General features: G+C 42.7%; 1 protein-coding gene across 1 annotated transcript; it reads left to right on the top strand.

Moving 5' to 3' along the window:
• Window positions 1-3,479: 3,479 nt before the first annotated feature.
• On the top strand, window positions 3,480-20,765 carry COPS5 (COP9 signalosome subunit 5). The gene is made up of 8 exons (XM_061603784.1): window positions 3,480-3,841; window positions 9,459-9,693; window positions 10,304-10,432; window positions 12,875-12,940; window positions 14,244-14,329; window positions 15,900-16,011; window positions 17,929-18,077; window positions 20,384-20,765. The coding sequence occupies exons 1-8, from the start codon at window positions 3,690-3,692 to the stop codon at window positions 20,466-20,468; spliced, it is 1,014 nt and encodes a 337-aa protein (XP_061459768.1). The 5' UTR covers window positions 3,480-3,689; the 3' UTR covers window positions 20,469-20,765.
• The last annotated feature ends 158 nt before the right edge of the window (window positions 20,766-20,923 follow it).

Genomic DNA, 20,923 nt, shown 5'->3' with positions numbered 1-20,923 from the left:
TTCCTGGGGTATACAATTTGTCCTGGCCCAGAGCAGATTTTGGGGCGTGTACCCCCAGTTACTTTTTTTTCCTGTATGTTTTTGTCCAGTTCGATTTTGCATAGATGCCCTCCCATGTGCCCTGCACCCAGCAGAAGCTCTGGGCCGGACGGGACTCAGTGGCATCTCGTAGGGGACACCCTCCCCTTTCCTGGGGTGTATGATTTGTCCTGGCCCAGAGCAGATTTTGGGGCATGTACCTCCAGTTACTTATTTTTTCCTGCAAGTTTTTGTCCAGTTTGGTTTTGGATAGATGCCCTCCCATGTGCCCTGCACCCAGCAGAAGCTCTGGGCCGGACGGGACTCAGTGGCATCTCGTAGGGGACACCCTCCCCTTTCCTGGGGTGTATGATTTGTCCTGGCCCAGAGCAGATTTTGGGGCATGTACCTCCAGTTACTTATTTTTTCCTGCAAGTTTTTGTCCAGTTTGATTTTGGATAGATGCCCTCCCATGTGCCCTGCACCCAGCAGAGGCTCTGGGCCAGGTGGGACACAGTCGAATCTTGTAGGGGACACCCTCCCCTTTCCTGGGGTATACGATTTGTCCTGGCCCAGAGCAGATTTTGGGGCGTGTACCCCCAGTTACTTATTTTTTCCTGTATGTTTTTGTCCAGTTCGATTTTGCATAGATGCCCTCCTGAGTGTCTGGTGCCCAGCAGAAGCTCTGGGCCGGACGGGACTCAGTGGCATCTTGTAGGGACACCCTCCCCTTTCCTGGGGTATATGATTTGTCCTGGCCCAGAGCAGATTTTGGGGCATGTACCCCCAGTTACTTATTTTTTCCTGTTTTTGTCCAGTTCGATTTTGGATAGGTGCGCTCCCATGTGCCCTGCACCCAGCAGAAGCTCTGGGCCAGGCGGGACACAGTGGAATCTCGTAGGGGACACCCTCCCCTTTCCTGGGGTATATGATTTGTCCTGGCCCAGAGCAGATTTTGGGGCGTGTACCCCCAGTTACTTATTTTTTCCTGTATGTTTTTGTCCAGTTCGATTTTGCATAGATGCCCTCGTGAGTGTCTGGTGCCCAGCAGAAGCTCTGGGCCGGACGGGACTCAGTGGCATCTCGTAGGGGACACCCTCCCCTTTCCTGGGGTATATGATTTGTCCTGGCCCAGAGCAGATTTTGGGGCGTGTACCCCCAGTTATTTATTTTTTCCTGTAAGTTTTTGTCCAGTTCGATTTTGGATAGATGCGCTCCCATGTGCCCTGCACCCAGCAGAAGCTCTGGGCCAGGTGGGACTCAGTGGCATCTCATAGGGGCACCCTCCCCTTTCCGGGGGTATACGATTTGTCCTGGCCCAGAGCAGATTTTGGGGCATGTACCCCCAGTTACTTATTTTTTCCTGTAAGTTTTTGTCCAGTTCGATTTTGGATAGATGTCCTCCCATGTGCCCTGCACCCAGCAGAGGCTCTGGGCCGGGCGGTACGCAGTGGAATCTTGTAGGGGCGACCCTCCCCTTTCCTGGGGTGTATGATTTGTCCTGGCCCAGAGCAGATTTTGGGGCGTGTACCCCCAGTTACTTATGATTTATGATTTTATGACATCATTATGTATTTATGATAATATCGGAATCCTGATGATTTTGATTGTATAAATTTATTGTCAGTCTTGACGGGGAGAGTCTCCTGATTACAGCGATATATCATACAGTGTACCCCATTATTTATTTTGGGGTTCAGGGGCATTTTAAATTTGGCTTGATGTTGCTGTAGCTGTCAACTTTTCTTCTTTGTTAGTGACTGAAATTTCACACAGATAAGGAACTGGGAACTGGGAACTAGGAACCAACTTCAGCGTTGTCATTTTATTCTACTATTATATTGTGAAGGATGCTGAAAGTTGTTAGAAGGCCTCTATTTCCCTCACAGGGCTAAAATTCCTTAAGTGGTTTAAGGATCAATCCCTCTTCCCAAGGAACTCTGGGAACTGCAGGTCTGGGAGGGAAATTGGGGTCTCCTCACAACTCTCAGCACCCTTCCAAACTACACTTCCCAGGATTCCTTGGGAAAAGCCATGACTGTTCAAAATGGAATATTTATTTATTAGCCCAGGGTGGCATAAATAGTGGAATAAATGTACACAGGGTACTTTGCATTGAGATACTTTGCATGTCTTCCTATTCTGCTGCTGCACTTTGAATGTAGGTGTGATATTCTTTAACTTTCCTTTGCTAGAAATAGAGTTGCTAGATCTCTCCTTAATATTTGTTGTTGTTATTATTATGTGCCTTCAAGTCGATTACAACTTATGGTGACCCTATTAACCAGCGACCTCCAATAGCATCTGTTATAAACCACCTTGTTCAGAACTTGTAAGTTCAGGTCTGTGGCTTCCTTTATGGAATCAATCCATCTCTTGTTTGGTCTTCCTCTTTTTCTACTCCCTTCTGTTTTTCCCAGCATTACTGTCTTTTCTAGTCTCCCTAACATAGAGAAATATAAAAGCTGTCTTTCCCTCCGATATACCTGTATCTGTCTATGTTAGGAGAGATCTGGTGGCAACTCTGTTCCTAGCAAATGAAAGTTAAACAACATCACACACCCACGTACCTAGGTAAATGAGAATTAAATACAGCACACATGCAGACTAGAAGGATGCTCAAAGTAGCCCAATAAATAAATAGAAATAGCTTGGTTGTGATGCGGCAGCAAAAGAACCGTTATCCAAAGATTATTAATCTGGCTTATCTTTGATGCATTTTATATTCTTTCAAAAGGAAGCTCAATAGAATAAATAGAGATAAAAACACGGGATGTTTCATAGAATTACTGAATTGGAAGGAATCTCTGTTGCCATGTAGTTTAACTCCCTGCTCGATTCTGAATTGTTGTAAACTGCCCAGAGAGCTTCGGCTATGGGGCAGTATATAAATGCAATAAATAAATAAAATAAAATAAAATAACCCAGCCTCTGGTTAAATTTCAGAGGTGAAAACTGGGAATTAACGGGGAGGGGACGGCATGCCACACAATGCGCTATTGGGATGTCATATAGCAGAAATCCATTTTAAAATGTGGAGTGGCCGTACTTATAAAAGGCAAGCTTTGCGATGACAGGGAAGACATTAATATAATTTTTAAACTAGAGAGAGTGAGAGCGGATGCAATGTGTCTTTCCCGCAGCCACTCTTGAACAGAGCTTGGAAAAGTTACTTTTTTGAACTACAACTCCCATCAGCCCCAGCCAGCATGGCCACTGGATTGGGCTGATGGGAGTTGTAGTTCAAAATAGTAACTTTTCCAAGCTCTGCTCTTGAACAAGAAACACCCCCATACATGACTAGAATTAAAAAGGGAACGCGTATTTCAGGCCCGAGCGGATGACTGACTCCCAGGCGGCCTTGCGCCACGATGCCTCTCTTCAATGGCCAACCGTCTCACGGTAAAGGAGGAGGGACTAGGAAGGTTCTTGAGATGGCCGGTCTTCCGACGGGAGGCTAATTCCACTGCTGTCCACTAGGGAGCGAGCTAACTCTGAGAAGTGGCGGAGCGGCCGGAATTATTCGCGTGAAACTACCGCCCCCCTCCAAACGCCTACACCCACTTCCGTCGTGTTTGGCTCGCTCGCTTACGGCAAGCAGGCCGGGAGGGCTGGACTATCTGTAACGCCTGTCGTCGGAGAACAGAGCCCAGGTTGGTTCGGTCTGAGGTATGGCGGCAGCCGGCCCTTCCGGGAGCGGGATGGCCCAGAAGACGTGGGAGATGGCCAACAACATGCAGGAGGCACAGAGCATCGATGAGATCTACAAGTACGACCGTAAGCAGCAGCAGGAGATTCTGGCGGCCAAGCCGTGGACCAAGGAGTAAGTGGGCGTGTGGGCAAATGGAGGAGGAGAAGGAGCCCCTCTCCGTGTTTCATTTCATAGAGATTGGCCGGGGCCGCCTGAAACTGGGTTGCCCGGACCCGGTGCTGTCAGGTTCCAGAAGAGGGGAAAGGTGGGGGCGAGACAGTGATGGTGCACCTTCCCCATATAGGACCTTATGTAGGGGTAATCTGACTTGACAGAGGAGGTAGAGGGGGAAGACCAGATTACAGAACTTTGGGCAGGTGACTACAAGGGTGCAGAGAAGAAAGACTGGATCTTGAGGGTTCCTAGAGAAGAAAAAATAGTACAGGACTTGGCAGCCCTTTGGGTGTGTGTGGAGATAGAGTCAAAATATGAATCCAAGGAAAGTAGAAATAAAAGTTGGGTGACCCATATCAACCCATGTATGCCATGACTTCTTTGTTTTGACATTGTGTAAAGGAGAGGGAGAGGCTTATGAATCGGAAAACTGGCTGTTCCCCAAGAACAAATGTTAATAGCCAACAAAGTGTCTTATAACATTGGGTGCTGAAAAGTCTAAGGCCACAAGACCTCTGTTGGGAGAAAAGAAATAGCTCATGCATTTTTAGAACTTTCCTCTCTTTTAATTTCCCAGCTATCCCCAAATGTGTTGAGAGCTAAACAGTTATTTGATCTTAAATGAAGTGACTGGGGAGAAGCAGAGTTCTGAACCTGGGTTTCTCACATCCACACAGTTTACCACTGTACAGCATAGATTGTTTGTTAAATTAAGGGAGAAAGATATTTTGTTCTGTTGAAGTCTGGTTTTATTTTGTTTATTTAAAATGTTTATGTGCTGCCCCATAGCCATATTTTCAGGGCACCATACCTCAAAGATAAAAGCAAATTAAAAACACATGTAATAAACGTATAAAACATTTAACAGCGACAGTAAAAATCCATAGCCATGATGATATGATTTTTTTGTAGCAGAAACACATTAAGAGCCCTTGGAAAACAAAAAGAGTTTCAGAAAATAAGGCACCTGATGAGCCTCTTTGGGGAGAGCTTTCTATAGCCGGTGCCACCACTGAAAATGCCTTTTCCTTACAAGTCACCAGCTGCACTTCACCTCATGGAGCACCTGGAGAAGAACCTTAGAAGAATATAATAATAATAATAAATTTTATTTGTTAGTTGCCCATCCGTCCGACTTCACGGACACTCTGGGCGACTTACAGCAAAAATACAATATAAAACAATATACAATGAGCAATCAAACATAAACAACAATCCATCTGCAATTAATATAATATAAAACCTAGCCCACCCCAAGAATCCCATAGGCCTGCCTGAATAACCAGGTCTTTAGGGTTCGGCGAAAGACTGTCAGGGAGGAGGCATGACGGAGGTCAAAAGGGAGCGAGTTCCAGAGGGTGGGGGCCATGATCGAAAAAGCCCTCTCTCTGGTCCGCACCAGCCTAGCTGTTTTCACCGGTGGGACAGAGAGAAGGCCTTGTGAGGCTGATCTTGTTTGGCGGCATGCTTGGTGATACTGGAGGCGTTCCTTCAGGTAAACTGGGCCAAAACCGTATAGGGTTTTAAAGGTTAATACCAACACCTTAAATTGGGCCCGGTACACAATTGGTAACCAGTGCAGATCCACCAACACTGGGGTAATATGATCCCGGCGGCGGCTCTGCTTTATCAAGCGTGCCACCGCATTTTGTACCAACTGTAGTTTCCGGACCGTCTTCAAGGGTAACCCCACGTAGAGCGCATTACAGTAGTCTAAGCGAGAGGAGACCAGGGCATGTATCACTCGTGGGAGAAGATGTACAGGGAGGTAGGGACGCAGTCTCTGTACCAGATGTAATTGGTACCAAGCTGCCCGGCTCACTGATGAAACTTGAGCTTCCATGGACAGCTGGGAGTCAAGGATGACCCCTAGGCTGTGAACCTGGCCCTTTATGGGTAATCTCACCCCATTAAGGACCAAGTCAAAATTTCCCAATCTTCTCTTATCCCCCACTAGCAACACCTCGGTCTTGTCGGGATTTAGCTTCAGTCTGTTCTCTCCCATCCATCCACTTACGGACTCCAGGCAATTGGACAAGGTATTCACAGCCAACTCTGGTGAGGACTTAAATGAGTGATAGAGCTGAGTGTCATCTGCATATTGGTGACACTGCAGCCCAAAACTCTTGATGATAGCTCCCAGCGGTTTCATATAGATGTTGAATAGCATGGGAGAGAGGATAGAACCCTGTGGCACTCCACAGTTGAGAGGCCAAGGGTCTGAAACCTCATCTCCCAATGCTACCCGTTGATATCTGCCGGAGAGATAGGAACAGAACCACTGTAAAACAGTGCTCCCTATTCCCAGTCCCTCCAAGCGGTTTAAAAGGATACCGTGGTCAACGGTATCGAAAGCCGCTGAGAGATCCAGGAGGACGAGGAACGTATACTCTCCCCTATCCAATGCCCTCCTCATATCATCCACCAAAGCGACCAAGGCTGTTTCAGTTCCGTGTCCAGTCCTGAAGCCCGACTGGAAAGGATCTAAATAATATGCTTCCTCCAAGTGTGTCTGTAATTGTTTAGACACCACTCGCTCTATCACCTTGCCCAAAAATGGTAAATTGGAGACTGGGCGAAAGTTGTTCAACTCTTGGGGATCCAAGGAGGACTTTTTCAAAATAGGTTTTATCACTGCCTCCTTGAGAGCTTATGGCATTGCACCCTCTTCCAAGGATGCATTTACCACTGCTTTGATCCCCTTGCCCAGCCTTTCCTTACAGCTCACAACAAGCCATGAAGGGCAAGGGTCAAGCAAACAAGTGGTTGGCTTCACAGTAGAGAACACCTTGTCCACTTCATCAGAGAGAAGAGGCTGAAACCGATCCCAGCAGACCGGAATGCAACTGGCCGCCTCTGGACCACTATCTGTAACCACGGCGCACGGAATCATGTCCTTCAGGTGATCGATTTTATCGATTTTATCGATTTTATGTTCCATCGGTTCCTGAGCAACTGGACCGACCAGGCTTCGGACCACTTGGAACAACCTCCTGGGACATCACTCTGCTGACGCAATAGAGGCAGCAAAGAATTGCCTCTTTGCTGCCTTTGTTGCCCGCTGGTAGGCCGCTATTGCTGCTCTGACCAGTGTCCGATCGTCTTCAGCACAAGATTTCCGCCACCGGCGTTCTAGTCGTCTCACCTCTCTCAGACCGCGTAACCGCGGTGTATACCAGAGTGCGGTCTGAGTTCTATTCAGGGGGAGAGGACGTTTCGGGGCCACCCGGTCTATTGCCCTAGTGATCTCCCTATTCCACTCCGTCACCAGGGTGTCGACCGGGTGACCTTCTGACAGCTCCAAATCTCCCAGCGCATTCAGGAATCCCTTAGGCTCCATCAGGCGTCTGGGGTGGACTGTCCTAATAGGTCCTTGTCCCCTACAGAGGCATTGAGAGCTCCATATTAATGTCCAAGGAGGTGCATATCAAGACATGAAATCATTCAGATGCCTTGGTCCCAAGCTGTGAAGGGCATTAAAGGTCAAAAAGGGCCCTTTGAATTGGGCCTAGAAAAGGACTGAAGCTAGTGACGTTGACAAAGCATCAACATGGCATGTTTTTGCCGCCCTGTCCCAGTTAGCAATCTTGTAGCTGTGTTCTGAACTAACTGAATTTTCTGAACTGTCATCAAGGAGAGACTGGTGTATAATATAGTTGTCCAAACAGGAGATTCCTAGGGCATGGATAACTAAAGCCAGGCTATTCCTGTCCCAGCAGGAGTCTAGTTGTCTCACCAGTCTAGACTAGTAAAAGTTGCACCTCTAGTATCAAAGCTGGATCAAGGGACAGCTTTTATCAATCTGCCTATCTGGCCTCTTATCTGATCCTGGGAATACATAATACCACTCACCTGGGGCAGATATCATTGTGTGATGGGGTAGTGCTCACCATAGTTAAAGAGGAGGTGGTACACCTGCTCCTTAAAAAGCCCACCCTGTACCTGAAGATGTGTAATAACTACCAGTCAGTCACCAATATCCCTTTTTTGAGGAAGATTATAGAAAGGGTTGTGGTGAAGCAACTGCAAGTGTTCGTGAATGACACATTATCTGGAACCACTTCAGTCTGGGTTCAGGCCTGGTTACAGAACTAAATCAGCCTTGGTCACCTTGATGGTTGACCTTTATCAAGAGAAGAACAGGGAGAGTGCAACCCTGTTACTCTTACTCAATCTGTTAGTGGCTTTTGGTACCATTAACCATGGTGTCCTCTTGGACCAACTGTTCAGGTTGGGTATCAGAGGCGTTGTTTTACAGTGGGTGTTCCTACTTGTGTAGTCGAGTCCAGAGAATAGCACTGGAGAGTGTTCCTCAACCCTTTGGCACTTAGGCTATGGGGTTCCACAGGACACTATTTCGTCCCCAACGCTATTTAACATCTACATGAAGCCATTGGGAGCAGTCATTAGGAGTTTTGGAGCATAGTGTCATCAGTCTGCTGATGAAACACAGCTCTGTTTCTCTATAACATCTGAATCAGTAGAGGCTGTGCAAGGCCAGGAACACAGTACCTGAATGCAGTAGTGAACTGGATGAAGGCCAGTAAACTGAGTTTGAATCCTGGAAAGATGGAGGCTCCGTGGGGTCTGTAGTTCCTGTGTCTGGAAGATAAGTTGCCTGTTCTGGATAGGGTTGCACTCCCTCTGAAAGAGCAGGTATGTAGCTGGGGGTAGTACTGGGCACATCTTTGTCATTAGAGGCCCAAATGGCTTCTGGGGTTAGTTGTACCTTTCATCGGCCTTGTCTGGAAATCCAGCTTTAGCCATATTTGAATCGGGATAGTCTGGCCATTGTAGTTCATATATTGGTAACCTCGAGACTGGATTAACTGCAATATGCTGCTATTGGACCTGGTCCAGAAACTCCAACTAGTGCAGAATGCAGTGGCTAGACTGCTGATAGGGGTAGAGAGCCAACAGAATTTGGCAGTTCTGTTAAATCATGTGCACTAGATTGCCCATATGCTACCAGGCCAGGTTCATGGTTCTTGTATTAATATAGAAAGCCCTGAACAATTTGTGTCCAGGATACCTTAAGGAACACCTGAGCCCTTATATCCCAGCTTGACCACTGAGATCATCCAGAGAAGCGCTGTTAGTTGTCTGCCATGTTGAAGCCTCTGTCCCAAGTGGTTTTAGCTTTAAGTCAGGCATTTAGTGTTGACAATCCCATGTGTGGAATACTCTTCCAGGGTGGAGTTGGCAGGCATCCTTGCTGCTAACTTTCAAGCATCTCTTGAAGACCTTTTTATACCAATAAGTCTATTCAGTTGTTTACATTTTTTTAAGATGACCCAATCATTTTTATTATTTTGTAATGTTTTTATGGTATATTATGTTTTGTTGTATCTGCATATTGCTGTACCCTGTCTTGATATTCTAAATTAGCGGGTGGTTTATAAATATTTTTATAAATAACTCAAATCTACTCTGGGGGGGACTATCAGTTTATTGATATCAAGTTTCAGGGTGAACTCTGTTGCCTGAAACCATTTCTTATTTGTACTTTGCATTTCTCTTATTTTCCATTCATGTCATAATAGATTCCTTTTTAGATTTTGTGTTTTCATTGCAGTCACCACTATTTCAAGTACTGCAAGATCTCAGCTCTGGCCCTTCTGAAGATGGTCATGCATGCTAGGTCAGGAGGCAATTTGGAAGTGATGGGCTTAATGCTTGGAAAAGTGGATGGTGAAACTATGATAATCATGGACAGTTTTGCTTTACCAGTGGAAGGCACTGAGACACGAGTTAATGCTCAGGCTGCTGCATATGAATATATGGCTGCATATATAGAAAATGCAAAGCAGGTAAAAAAACTGGTTTCTTTTTAACAATTTAACTTGCAATAAAATAGTGAAATGACATCTGGGATTGGGGACACCTCAGCCTGTAACTGCAGAACAATGTATGTTGCTCTTCAACCCCGATTTGCTATCACTTACATCTCCAGTTGAGTATAAGTTTGAGTCAAATTGAGTTCAAAGACATCTAGTTTCCTCACAGAAGGTCTTTAGTGTTTGTTGTACTAGTTTCTGCTGTTTCTTTATGCATCTTCTCTATTTTATGTAAATCTTAATTGTTTTTGGAATTAAAAAATAGCTATCAGTTCTTTCATTTAATTTTTGCATTTGCCAAATGCCCAGCAAGCTCAGCATTATTCACTAAAAATATGGTAGTATCTACACCATTGCCCTGCTCCTGAGCTTTCTGTGTGACCATTTTTTATTTTTTGAGAAAGGTGCTGGAGCTGATGGCCCTTTTGTCTGATTCAGTGGGTCTCATGGTCATAAAGTTTTATTTTGAAATAAAATATGCAGTTTGCTAGATGTCCAAAAGAGGGCAATATTTACAATGATTAAATGCCTTTTAACAATGTGCTTTCTTTCCCCCCCTCCTGCTATTAAAATTTTTGGTTAGGTTGGTCGTCTAGAAAATGCGATTGGCTGGTATCACAGCCACCCTGGCTATGGCTGTTGGCTTTCAGGAATTGATGTTAGTACCCAGATGCTTAACCAGCAATTTCAAGAACCATTTGTCGCTGTAGTTGTAAGTACAGTACTGGAATTCAAGCAAATTAAACACTAGAGTTTGACAGTAAATTTAACTTATATCGCTGGAAAAAATACTGGATGCTTCGCCGTAGTATAATATATTTCCTCTTGCTGGATTGTTGTGCCATCAGGTAACTACTATTTTTAAAAAACTGTTAATGCTGATTGGTGACCTTTCTAGTTACTATATTGGATGTAATCTGTTTTATATAGTGTTCTATTGAGCTTTTTGAGCTGTAAACCTAGCTGCACCTTTCAGTTAATCACAACTGAATCCAATCAGTATTTATCGGAAACTATGCATATACTGAAGTATCTATCACTAGGTAAGAATATATTAGTTTAAAATGTGCTCATGAAAACAGATTCTTGAGTTAAACAAATGACCTTTCCATCTTAAGAGACTTGTGTTGAATAGTACAGGAACTAAAATGAATACAGTCTTCCTTTTTAAAAAGGAGTAATTCCCTGACTCCTCTGCTGTTTGTATGAACCCTGGAGAGCTAGGGTCCATTGTTCCCCTTTCCAGGGTGCCCCTGTCCACTGCAGAGATGGTTGTCACTTGCACCATATGAAGCAGAACCAAGAATAACTCTTGGTATTAACACTTGTTGCTACTGCTGACCCTATTTTTAAGATGGCCGTTCATCAGAATAACCATGTGTACAAAAAATTGCTTGAGGGTGAGTTTTAAAAAACAAAAAGGAACAGCCAGGTAGCAGTTAGAGGACTGTTGCTGGCTGGGTGGTGGATACCAGCTTTAGCCTCCCCAGCCTTTTTCTACTGAAGCTGCACTTGGAAAACGGTGCCTGTGGAGGAGCCAGAAGGTTGTAGCCAGCTAGCCTTGTCCATGGAGAGCAAGAGCAAGAACTCTTGACACAGCTGTAGTGGTTTCCAGGAGGAAGCCTTATATGGAGGCTGCTGTGGGTAGTGGGTAAACCCTAAAGGGGGCTTAATGAGGGTGAGGACCCTCTGTGGGCAATTATTTTTGGATGGGCTTGCACATAGGTACCAGATTGGGGGGTGGGGGAGAGAGAGAGAGAATGTGAGTTAGCCTGGCTTCTAAGTGAGAGGTGGAGCATGAATGCAGCTCACGAATGCACATCTAGTATGATTGGTGGGTATTTGATGATTTTGCTGTTTTATATTGTTTTGATTTATTGTATTTATTGTAGAGAGCCAGTGTGGTGTAGTGGTTAAGGTGTTGGACTATGACCTGGGAGACCAGGGTTCGAATCCCCGCACAGCCATAAAGCGCACTGGGTGACCTTGGGCCAGTCACTGTCTCTCAGCCTCATAAAAACCCTATTCATAGGGTTGCCATAAGTCAGAATCAACTTGAAGGCAGTACATTTACATATTGTATTTATTGTACTTTTATTGTATTTTTCTTTTGTATTAATCTCTTTACCTCTTTAGGGCCATTTGGTCCAAAAAGCGGTATATAAAATAAAGAACATTAACAAAATTATCTTGAAATATTTCTGGACTTCAAACTTGTATGGTAGCATCAGGTGGAATGTCAGCTACAGAAGAGTTGTAGAATGTTAACATATTGGGATTGTATCCCATAGTTGCATGAGCAGAAAGCAGCTTACACAATCAATCTGTCCCCATTACCCCACCACAAAAAAAAATCTCTCTAGAGGATCAGAAAGACCTACTGAACACTATGGCCAGCTGTGTCATATGGTGCTGTGGTTGGGAGGGAGAGCATCATCCAAAATTGGGATGAAGAATATTGCAGCAGAGGAGCAGTTTCTCCTCCTGATTTCAGTGTGGTGTAATGGTTAGGGTGTTGGATTATGACCTGGAAGACCAGGATTTGAATCCCCACTCAGTTATGAAGCTGACTGGGTGACCTTGGGTTGATCACTGTCTCTTAGAGTAACCTACTTCACAGTGTTATTTTGTGAGGATAAAATGGGGAGGAGAGGACCATGGACACCACCCGAAGCTCCTTGGAGGAAAAGTAGGATATAAATGTAAGAAATAAAAAATTAAAATTATCCCATTCCATTGCAGCTCCACATATAACATACCCAACAATGTTCAGTGGGTTCTTTGGCCCTCAGGAGAGACTTTACTGGGATGGGGAGGGAGTGGATCAGTTGTGTGAGCTTCCTTTCATTCATGCAACCATTGAGTACCACTCGTAGATCTTTTTCACTGCTCCATTGATGTCTTAATCTTAATGAAGATTTTATTTTCCTCTCTGATTTCTTCACTGAAATTACTATTTAAGGCCATAAATCAGAAAAAGATTCTGACTTCCTACGTAATCAAATTATACTGGCATGTTTTGGACATGTCCTAGTCATTCTACTATAAAACATAATGTGACAGGAATAATAAATTTTAGCGAGAGTTAAGCAAATGGTGTTTAATTGCTCTTAGTGAGTGCATTTTTACAGTAATTTTCTCATGTATTTTATAGATTGATCCAACAAGGACAATATCTGCAGGAAAAGTAAATCTTGGAGCTTTTAGAACATATCCTAAGGTAACAATAATTATATAATCAAGGTTGTATGACCCAAGATTGTCATTGAATCGATTGACATCCCACTACCAAACATTATAGAAATGGTACAACTGTGTGCCCCACCCTGAAGATTTATTTACTGCAATTGGATCTGTTATTATACCCATTATATGTGATTTGTACTATATTCTGTGTTATGAGACTTCCATGAATCGTAGCACAAAATTAATTAGAATTAAATTGTGGATCTCAGTCTGATGAAACAGCCTTCTTTAATAGTTGAAACATATGAATGGCTTTATGAGGATCGGACAAATTCATGGATAAAGCTATCAGTAGTTGCTAGCCATGATGACTATGGTCTGCCTCCAGTGTTAGAGATAGTATGCCTCTGAATATCATTTGCTGGGAATCCCAAGGAGGAAGAGTGCTTTTGCAATCAGGTCCTGCTTGCAGGCTTTCTCTAGGCATATGGTTGGCCACTGAACAGGATACTGGACTAGACAGGCCTTTGGCCTGATCCAGCCAAGCTCTTCCTATGTTTTGTTTGTATGTTATTGGATTTTATTGTATATACCTGTTTGCTTTCTTGTTCACTGCCCAGAGAGCTATGCTAGTCGGGCAGTATAGAAATTTAATAAATAAATAAATAAATAATTTGTTTCACATGCAGTCAGTTTTATAGATGCTTGAGCAGTAACACAATTAATAAACTGAAGTGCACTCTGTCCCAGAAGCTTAGTCAGGAAACTCCTGTTTCACACTTCTTGAGAAAGGAATCTGTAACACTGTATTTCAGGCCTACTTAAATTAATTAGTATTAGAATCTGTTTTACTTTAGGAATGCAACATTTAATTATCATGTTTTCAACAAGGTACTAGTTTTTGCCATAAAAGTGGGAAACGAAAGCGTTTCCCCTTCTGAAAAGCTGAAATTATATAAAGTTTTTAAACATCCCAATCCATGTGTCAAAACTCTTTTAAATGCTGCATGGAAAAGCCTAAGACAGTCTGACAGGCTGTTGGAACATCTACCATATGTCTTTAGCCTTCCCTGTCTTGAGAGTGTTGAACACAGAAGTGACATATGGAAGCTCTCCTGTGCTGAAGACAGGATGTAGAAAGTGGGGTTCTGGCAACAGTTCATAATCATGAGGGCATAGTGGTTTTTTTTAATGTTCTTTGTAAAATAAAATCAGTGAAATTGAAATGGCGTTCAGAGTGAAATCTATTTTAATGCAAAACTTTTAAAAATCTGAATCCGCTCATATGAAGAGATGTTGTCTTACAATTTCTCTTAATTTGTTTCTTTATCCTTCAGGGCTACAAGCCTCCTGATGAGGGCCCTTCTGAATATCAGACTATCCCACTCAATAAAATAGAAGACTTTGGAGTGCACTGTAAACAGTAAGGAATTTCAGAACGTTCTCCAACTTGGAAAGAAATAGATTCATGAAATCACCCAAGACCCACAAATGTTTGCCTCGATAGTCACATGTTGAGTTGTGGGAGTGGGGGAGAGATATGTTTCCGTTTTGGTAGATAGGATTGGATCCAAACTTCCTATGAAAGCAGTTTCTGCTCATGGAATGTTCCACTCAAGGGGGAGGAGGCAATTTTCACCAATTAACCCTTTCCCCTGTAGCCCATAGTGCCCCCTGGAAAGTTGCTGCAGAGGAGTGGGGAACTGTCCAAAACAGTATTCCCAATGTAATTTGAGGAAACTTTATCAAAGAGAGTTTGCTTAGGTAAACTTTAGTAGAAAAGTTGTCCTAAGTGGTTTTTCTCAAGAAGCATTAAACACCTTGATAACTATCTAATATGCAACTGTCCTCTTTTTGTGTTTGGATATTTCTATGGCATTTTGTGTGTAGGTTTTTGCTTTCCCCTATTCTAAGGCTCGGGGGAAGGGTGATACTTCACTATCATTTTCCACAATACAATCATTCTGGTATCTCTTTTGATGATAAGACCTACTGAGCAGTGCTTTATGGATATTATTGGTATTTCACAACTTCAGATGAAGCTATTACCTTTCTACCCTATTCATTTTCCAGATGTTTTTTGCCCGGTATATCAGTTTGTCCTGCTCTCAGTTATTTGTATACCACAACATTTGTTACTACTTTTTTCTATAAAAACTTTACTGCACACATCAGATATTTTTGTTGTATTTTTTTGTATAACAATGTGAGGCACTTGAAGACTTTGGTTAGTGAGAAAGCAGGCTAAATATGTCTTTTAATTAAACATGTTCCTTTCCAATGTCTAGGCCTTAACACCTATAATATATCCATAACTATATTAAGGCCAATAATATACATTGGATGACATTCAGTGATGTCTGCCTACTTGTGCAACAGAAATCAGGCTATGCAACAGGACATTCTGTTTCTCTTCTCCCCTCCTCCATCCCCCTGCAGTCCCCCAACCCTCTGGAACAGATTTTGGAAGTATGTGTGGAGCTGCAGGGAGAGAGGCCCTTGCACCAGCAGACGCCCATTTGCACTACATTGCATCTCATTCTATTATAATACATAATTGGATTGGCCAAGTTTGTTCTAGATTAAATTTTATAATGAAAATCTAACAAGATGGTAGGTGGCAAACTCTGTTCTGGATCTTTTTTTACAGTCGAGTTCCTCATCACCATATTTTCTTGTATTTGCTAAGTAAAAAAAAGACATGGAATGGCTTAAACAATGTTGTGCTGGAGTTGTTTTAGAAGAGGGGTTGGGAAACTTTGCCCTTCCAGCTCCCCATTGGCCATGCTGGCTGGGGCTGTTAAGAGTCTAGCAGCATCTGGAGGGCCACAGGTTTTCCCATTCCTGTTTTAGAAATAATAATGATCTTGTTTCTTGGTGACATTAGTGTTCTCAATGTTTGTCTACATAGAAAAGTTTTTTTAAATGTAGCATCTTTATTAAAGAGCTGACTTTGAAAGTCTTTCATATGCTTTTGTGTTTTTTTGAAACAGGTATTATGCTTTAGAAGTCTCCTATTTCAAATCCTCCTTGGATCGCAAGTTGCTTGAACTTTTGTGGAACAAATATTGGGTGAACACACTTAGTTCATCTAGTTTGCTTACTGTAAGTATCTCTGTGGGTTCTAGTAATACTAATTAGTAGGGTGTTCCAAAATTAAATGCACAACCTTTGGAGTACTCATTCCTACCAGCAGACTGGAGAATCTAAGGAAAAGGGAGAGCAAAATAATGAGGTCCATGGTGTTGCTACACAGGAGAAGTACATGAAGTATGCATGTTTCTGTACAAGTGGTCCTGTATCCCAGAACTGTCAGTCAGCACAAATCTGCTGAAAGCTTTTATGCTGAATTCATTGCAAGAAAGCTGGAAATGGTCAGGAAGAAGTTCTACCTCTCTTTCCAACTTCTTGTATGTTTTTAGGGACTGTTGGTTCTCTTCTCTTGATGACGCTCAGCTCTATCTCTCCCTACCATCTGATTGCAGAGAGGGAGTGCTCATCCTAAACCGGTGCCTCAAGGCTGTGAAGGGCTGGATGTGGGCTAACAAACTGAAACTTAATCCAGACAAGATGGAAGTACTGCTGCTCAGGAAAAACTGCATCAGGGATGGGGTTGCAACTTGTTCTGGATGGGGTTGCACTCCCCTTGAAGGAGCAGGTCCGCAGTTTGGGAGTCCTCCTGGGTCATGCCCTGCTGCTTGAATATCAGATGGCTGCAGTAGCCAGGGGTGCTTTTGGCCAACTCAAACTGGTCTACCAGCTGCGTCCATTCCTGGAGGCAGTTGACTTGGCCACAGTGACACATGCATTGGTGACATCAAGGCTTGATTACTGTAACGCACTCTATGTGGGGCTGCCTTTGAAAACAATTCGGTAATTGCAGTTGCTTCAAAATGTAGCAGCCAGAATGTTAACTGGAGCACAGCACAGGGAGCATATCACCCCTGTGCTTTATCGACTCCACTGGCTCCCAATTTGTTTCGGGGCCCAATTCAAAGTGCTGGTTCTGACCTTTAAAGCCTTCAATGGCCTTGGACCAATGTACCTGAGGGACCGCTAACGCCCATATGTACCTGTCCGGGATTTAAGATCATCTGCCTCTGGTCTCCTCTGTGTGCCTGGAGTGAAAGATGTTAGATTGACAGGCACGTGGGAGAGAGCTTTTTCAGCTGTGGCCCCCAAGCTCTGGAATACTCTACCCCAAGAAGTTCGCTCTGCTCCCTCCCTGTTGGTTTTCTGGAGACTTCTGAGAACGATCTTGTTCTGGAGAGCCTTTGGGAGGGACTGAAGGTAGAGCCTGACACTGATTTTATGTCTTCTACATTAAATTTTACCTTTGTAGTCCCTTTAGTATCAATCCCTATATGTGTGTGTGTGTTTATGTATATACATATATATTGTATTTTTATTGTATTTTATGTATTTTAATTTATTTTAATGTTTTTGTGATTTTACTGCTTACAACTTTATTATGTACATGTCTGGTTTTATTTTTGTAAGCTGCCCTGAGTGCCCTATTATAGGGTAGAAGGGCGGGATAGAAATATTTTAAATAAATAAAATAAATAAATAAAACAACAATTCTGCTCTCTTTGGCCTTAAGTCTGTGTGCCATAAAGTAACAAAAGGATCATAGACTTCAGTTCCATGAGCAGTTCATTAATTAGATAACACATCTTACAGCTAACAGTTATATCAAATCATAGTCAATACATTGAGTATCTCCATATTTCCTATAACCTCACCCCTGACATACACACACATATGCACCCCTTTGCATAATTTTAAGCTCAGTTAAATGTAGGGACTTGCTTTCCACATTTGTGTGTTTCATATAGAAAAGTTAGAGGTCTAGAGATAAACTGCAGTTTCCTTTGATAATTATTGTTAGGTTGCCTAATGCACAAACAAAGCCTAGAAGTTTGTAAATGTTTTAAAGCTGGTTGCTTGTTCAGTATGCATTGATCCACTTATCAGCATAGATGGCAGTTTTATAAATGAAAATATATCTTCCAAATGCAGAACGCAGACTACACCACTGGGCAAGTATTTGATCTATCTGAGAAATTAGAGCAATCAGAAGCCCAACTAGGCCGAGGAAGCTTCATGTTGGGTTTAGAGTCCCATGACAGAAAATCGGAGGACAAACTAGCCAAAGCTACAAGGGACAGGTAAGCTTACCTCCTTTCTGGGGTTGTTTTAGCAAAAAAAACCCTAATTGCTTTGATACAAGCTCTGCAGGACCAATTTTGTAAATTATTAATTAAGGCAGAGATAGGAAATCTGTGGCTCTCCAAATGTTGTTGGGCTCCAGCTCCCATCAGCCCTAGCCAGTGTGGCCACTGGTTAAGGATGGTGCGAGTTGCAGTCCATCAACATCTGGAGGTCCATAAGTTCCCCATCCTTGACTGGGTGTCCAGCTTCCATCTTTGGAGGTGAAGGTAGAAAGTAAACTATTGATCCTTAACTATAAGATTACTGAACAAAATTATATTATGATTGAAATCTCTTCCTATGTGCTACTGCCACATATCAATTACCAGTTTCATAGATTACTGGGTTTTCTTTTTCAGTCTTCAAAGGTCCTAGATGTGACTATCCCATTTTTTTACAATTTTTCTTTTTATATTATCTTTAGAATATAAGCTAAACCTTAAAGCTAAATAATTGTCAGTAGAGACTGACATGGTGGCTGGGATCCAAAGTGCATGCAAGTGCTTCTGCGTGCACTGAGTGCACTGGCCAGTTTCCTTTCAGTGATAGTCTCACATGTATTCTGGGGTCCTTCTGTGGAAGACTCCTTCAACTCTGAAGAGGATTTTTTTGAGGGTGCATATGGGTGTTGCCACTGGAATAGGGAATCCAAAAGCCCCTCTTCATGCATAGAACACTAAATGTAAATGAACTGCCTTCAAGTCAATTCTGACGTATGGCAACTCTATGAATAGGGTTTTTGTGAGGCTGAGAGGCAGTGACTGGCCCAAGGTCACCCAGTGAGCTTCATGGCTATGTGGGGATTCAAACCCTGGTCTCCCAGGTCGTAGTCCAACACCTTAACAATTACACACCACTGGCTCTCATAGAACACTAGTCTATATAAATAATGGGTTGTAGTTGACAAAGTCCTACTTGGAGTAGACCTGTTAAAATTAATGACCCTATGTTAGCCATGTTTATTCTCTTCAGTGGGTCTACTCTGAGTAGGACTATCATTGAATACCACCCAATGATTTGCGATTAATTAAAAACTATTATAATTTTTTATAGAGGTGGTAAAAACCATTTCTAACAGTTTGTTTTCACTTCATTTCTAATAGCGTTTTTCAGTACAGCTTCTGGCATCTATTCAGTCTTGTTTTTTTAATTATCTACTGACTACCCTTTTCTTTCAGCAAATAATTAAGAGCAGGTGATGTATAGTACCCAGGCAATCTTCAGACCAGACCTGCTTACCTTCAGTAGTCTATACTGAGTCAGATCACTGGTCCATCTTGTTCAGTATTTCCACACCAAGGATGGGGAACCTGTGGCCTTCCAGATGTAGTTGGATTTCAGCTGTCATCAGAACAACCAGCATAGCCAATGGTTAGGGGTGGTGGGAGTTGTAATTTAACAACATCTGGAGGGCTACAGGTTCCCATCCTTGGTCTGTACTGACTAATAGCAACCCACCAGTGTTTTAGACAGGTCTTTCCCAGCCCTCTCTGGAGATAGCAGGGATTGAACCTAGGAAATGGTGTGGTCTGAACTATGGCCTTTTCAGATCATTGCCTGGCTTATTGGCAAAAAGGTATGGAAAGTACAGAGAAAAAGAAAAACTTTTACATTGTGCATTGTGCTATACAAGGAATGAGAGGATAGGTCCCTGTCCAGATAGGCTTTGTCTTACAAACTGGCAAAACAGAGAAAGAGGAGGAAAATGCAAGCAGGGGTAAACAGGAGAAGAATATGCAGTTATTTCAGTTATATGTATTAAAGCTCAGGGCTACAGAAGTATATTGAGACAATACAGAGAGCTCCATGTATTCCCAAATCAGAGGAGCCAACGTAGTGCCCTCCAGATGTTGTTGGACTTCAACTCCCATCAGCACAGCCAGCGGTCAGGGATGATGGGGATTGGAGTGCAACAACATCTGGAAGGCACCACATTGGCTACCTGTGCCCTAAACACAGATTCCTAAACTACTGACATAGTACAATAGGTGGAATTTCTTTTTTGTTGCAGATTAAATCTGACAGACCCATAATGTCTGAAATTATATGCTTCCATATAAAGAGTATTTGAGTTTACCTTTTAAAGCAAATAGCATTTGATAGCTCACAGAATTGTTGTGCCTGCCTTTTCATAACTGGACAGTTGTGGAGATTCATGGGGTTATGGGCACCGTGAGCTCCCAAAGACATCTGAATAACTTGCAATATAGTGACAGAATTGCATTTGGCCAACTTTAAATTTATGCTTTTATTTTTCTCTTAGCTGCAAGACCACCATAGAAGCAATACATGGATTGATGTCTCAGGTTATTAAGGACAAACTTTTTAATCAAATTAACATTGCTTGAAGTATATCACCAACTGATATGTATCTTCAAGATGGAGAAAGACATACCTACTTGGACTTGTTCATTTTGGAGTTGAAGCCAGAATGGAAATCTCAGTTAATTTGCAGTACTTTAAATCATCTCTGCCACCTCTTTGCCAGTTTTAAGAACAGTGCTTTAAAATTGATTGTAATCTGTTCTTTACCATAAAGTTTTGGTTGTTGCTTCAAAAGAACAGGAAATGTGACTGTTTATGGATTATGGAGGTTTAGAATTTTATCTTTTTGTCAATCTGCAATAAAAATCTCTTTAAAACGGCCGGCTGCTTTTTTCATTTTGCTTTCTTTAATTTTATCTCTGAATTTTATCATTCTCATTCCTGTGTTAGAACTCTTGAGCCAGAAACAGTATATTGTCTCTAGATTAGACTGAGGAACCTCTCTGGTCAAAAAACACTGCATATTCTCCCTGTAGTA

The sequence above is a fragment of the Rhineura floridana genome, chromosome 1 (genome assembly GCF_030035675.1).
Source record: "Rhineura floridana isolate rRhiFlo1 chromosome 1, rRhiFlo1.hap2, whole genome shotgun sequence".
Taxonomy (NCBI): Eukaryota; Metazoa; Chordata; class Lepidosauria; order Squamata; family Rhineuridae; genus Rhineura; species Rhineura floridana.
The sequence above is the reverse complement of the archived record's forward strand: the minus strand, read 5'-3'. Positions and strand labels throughout refer to the sequence as shown.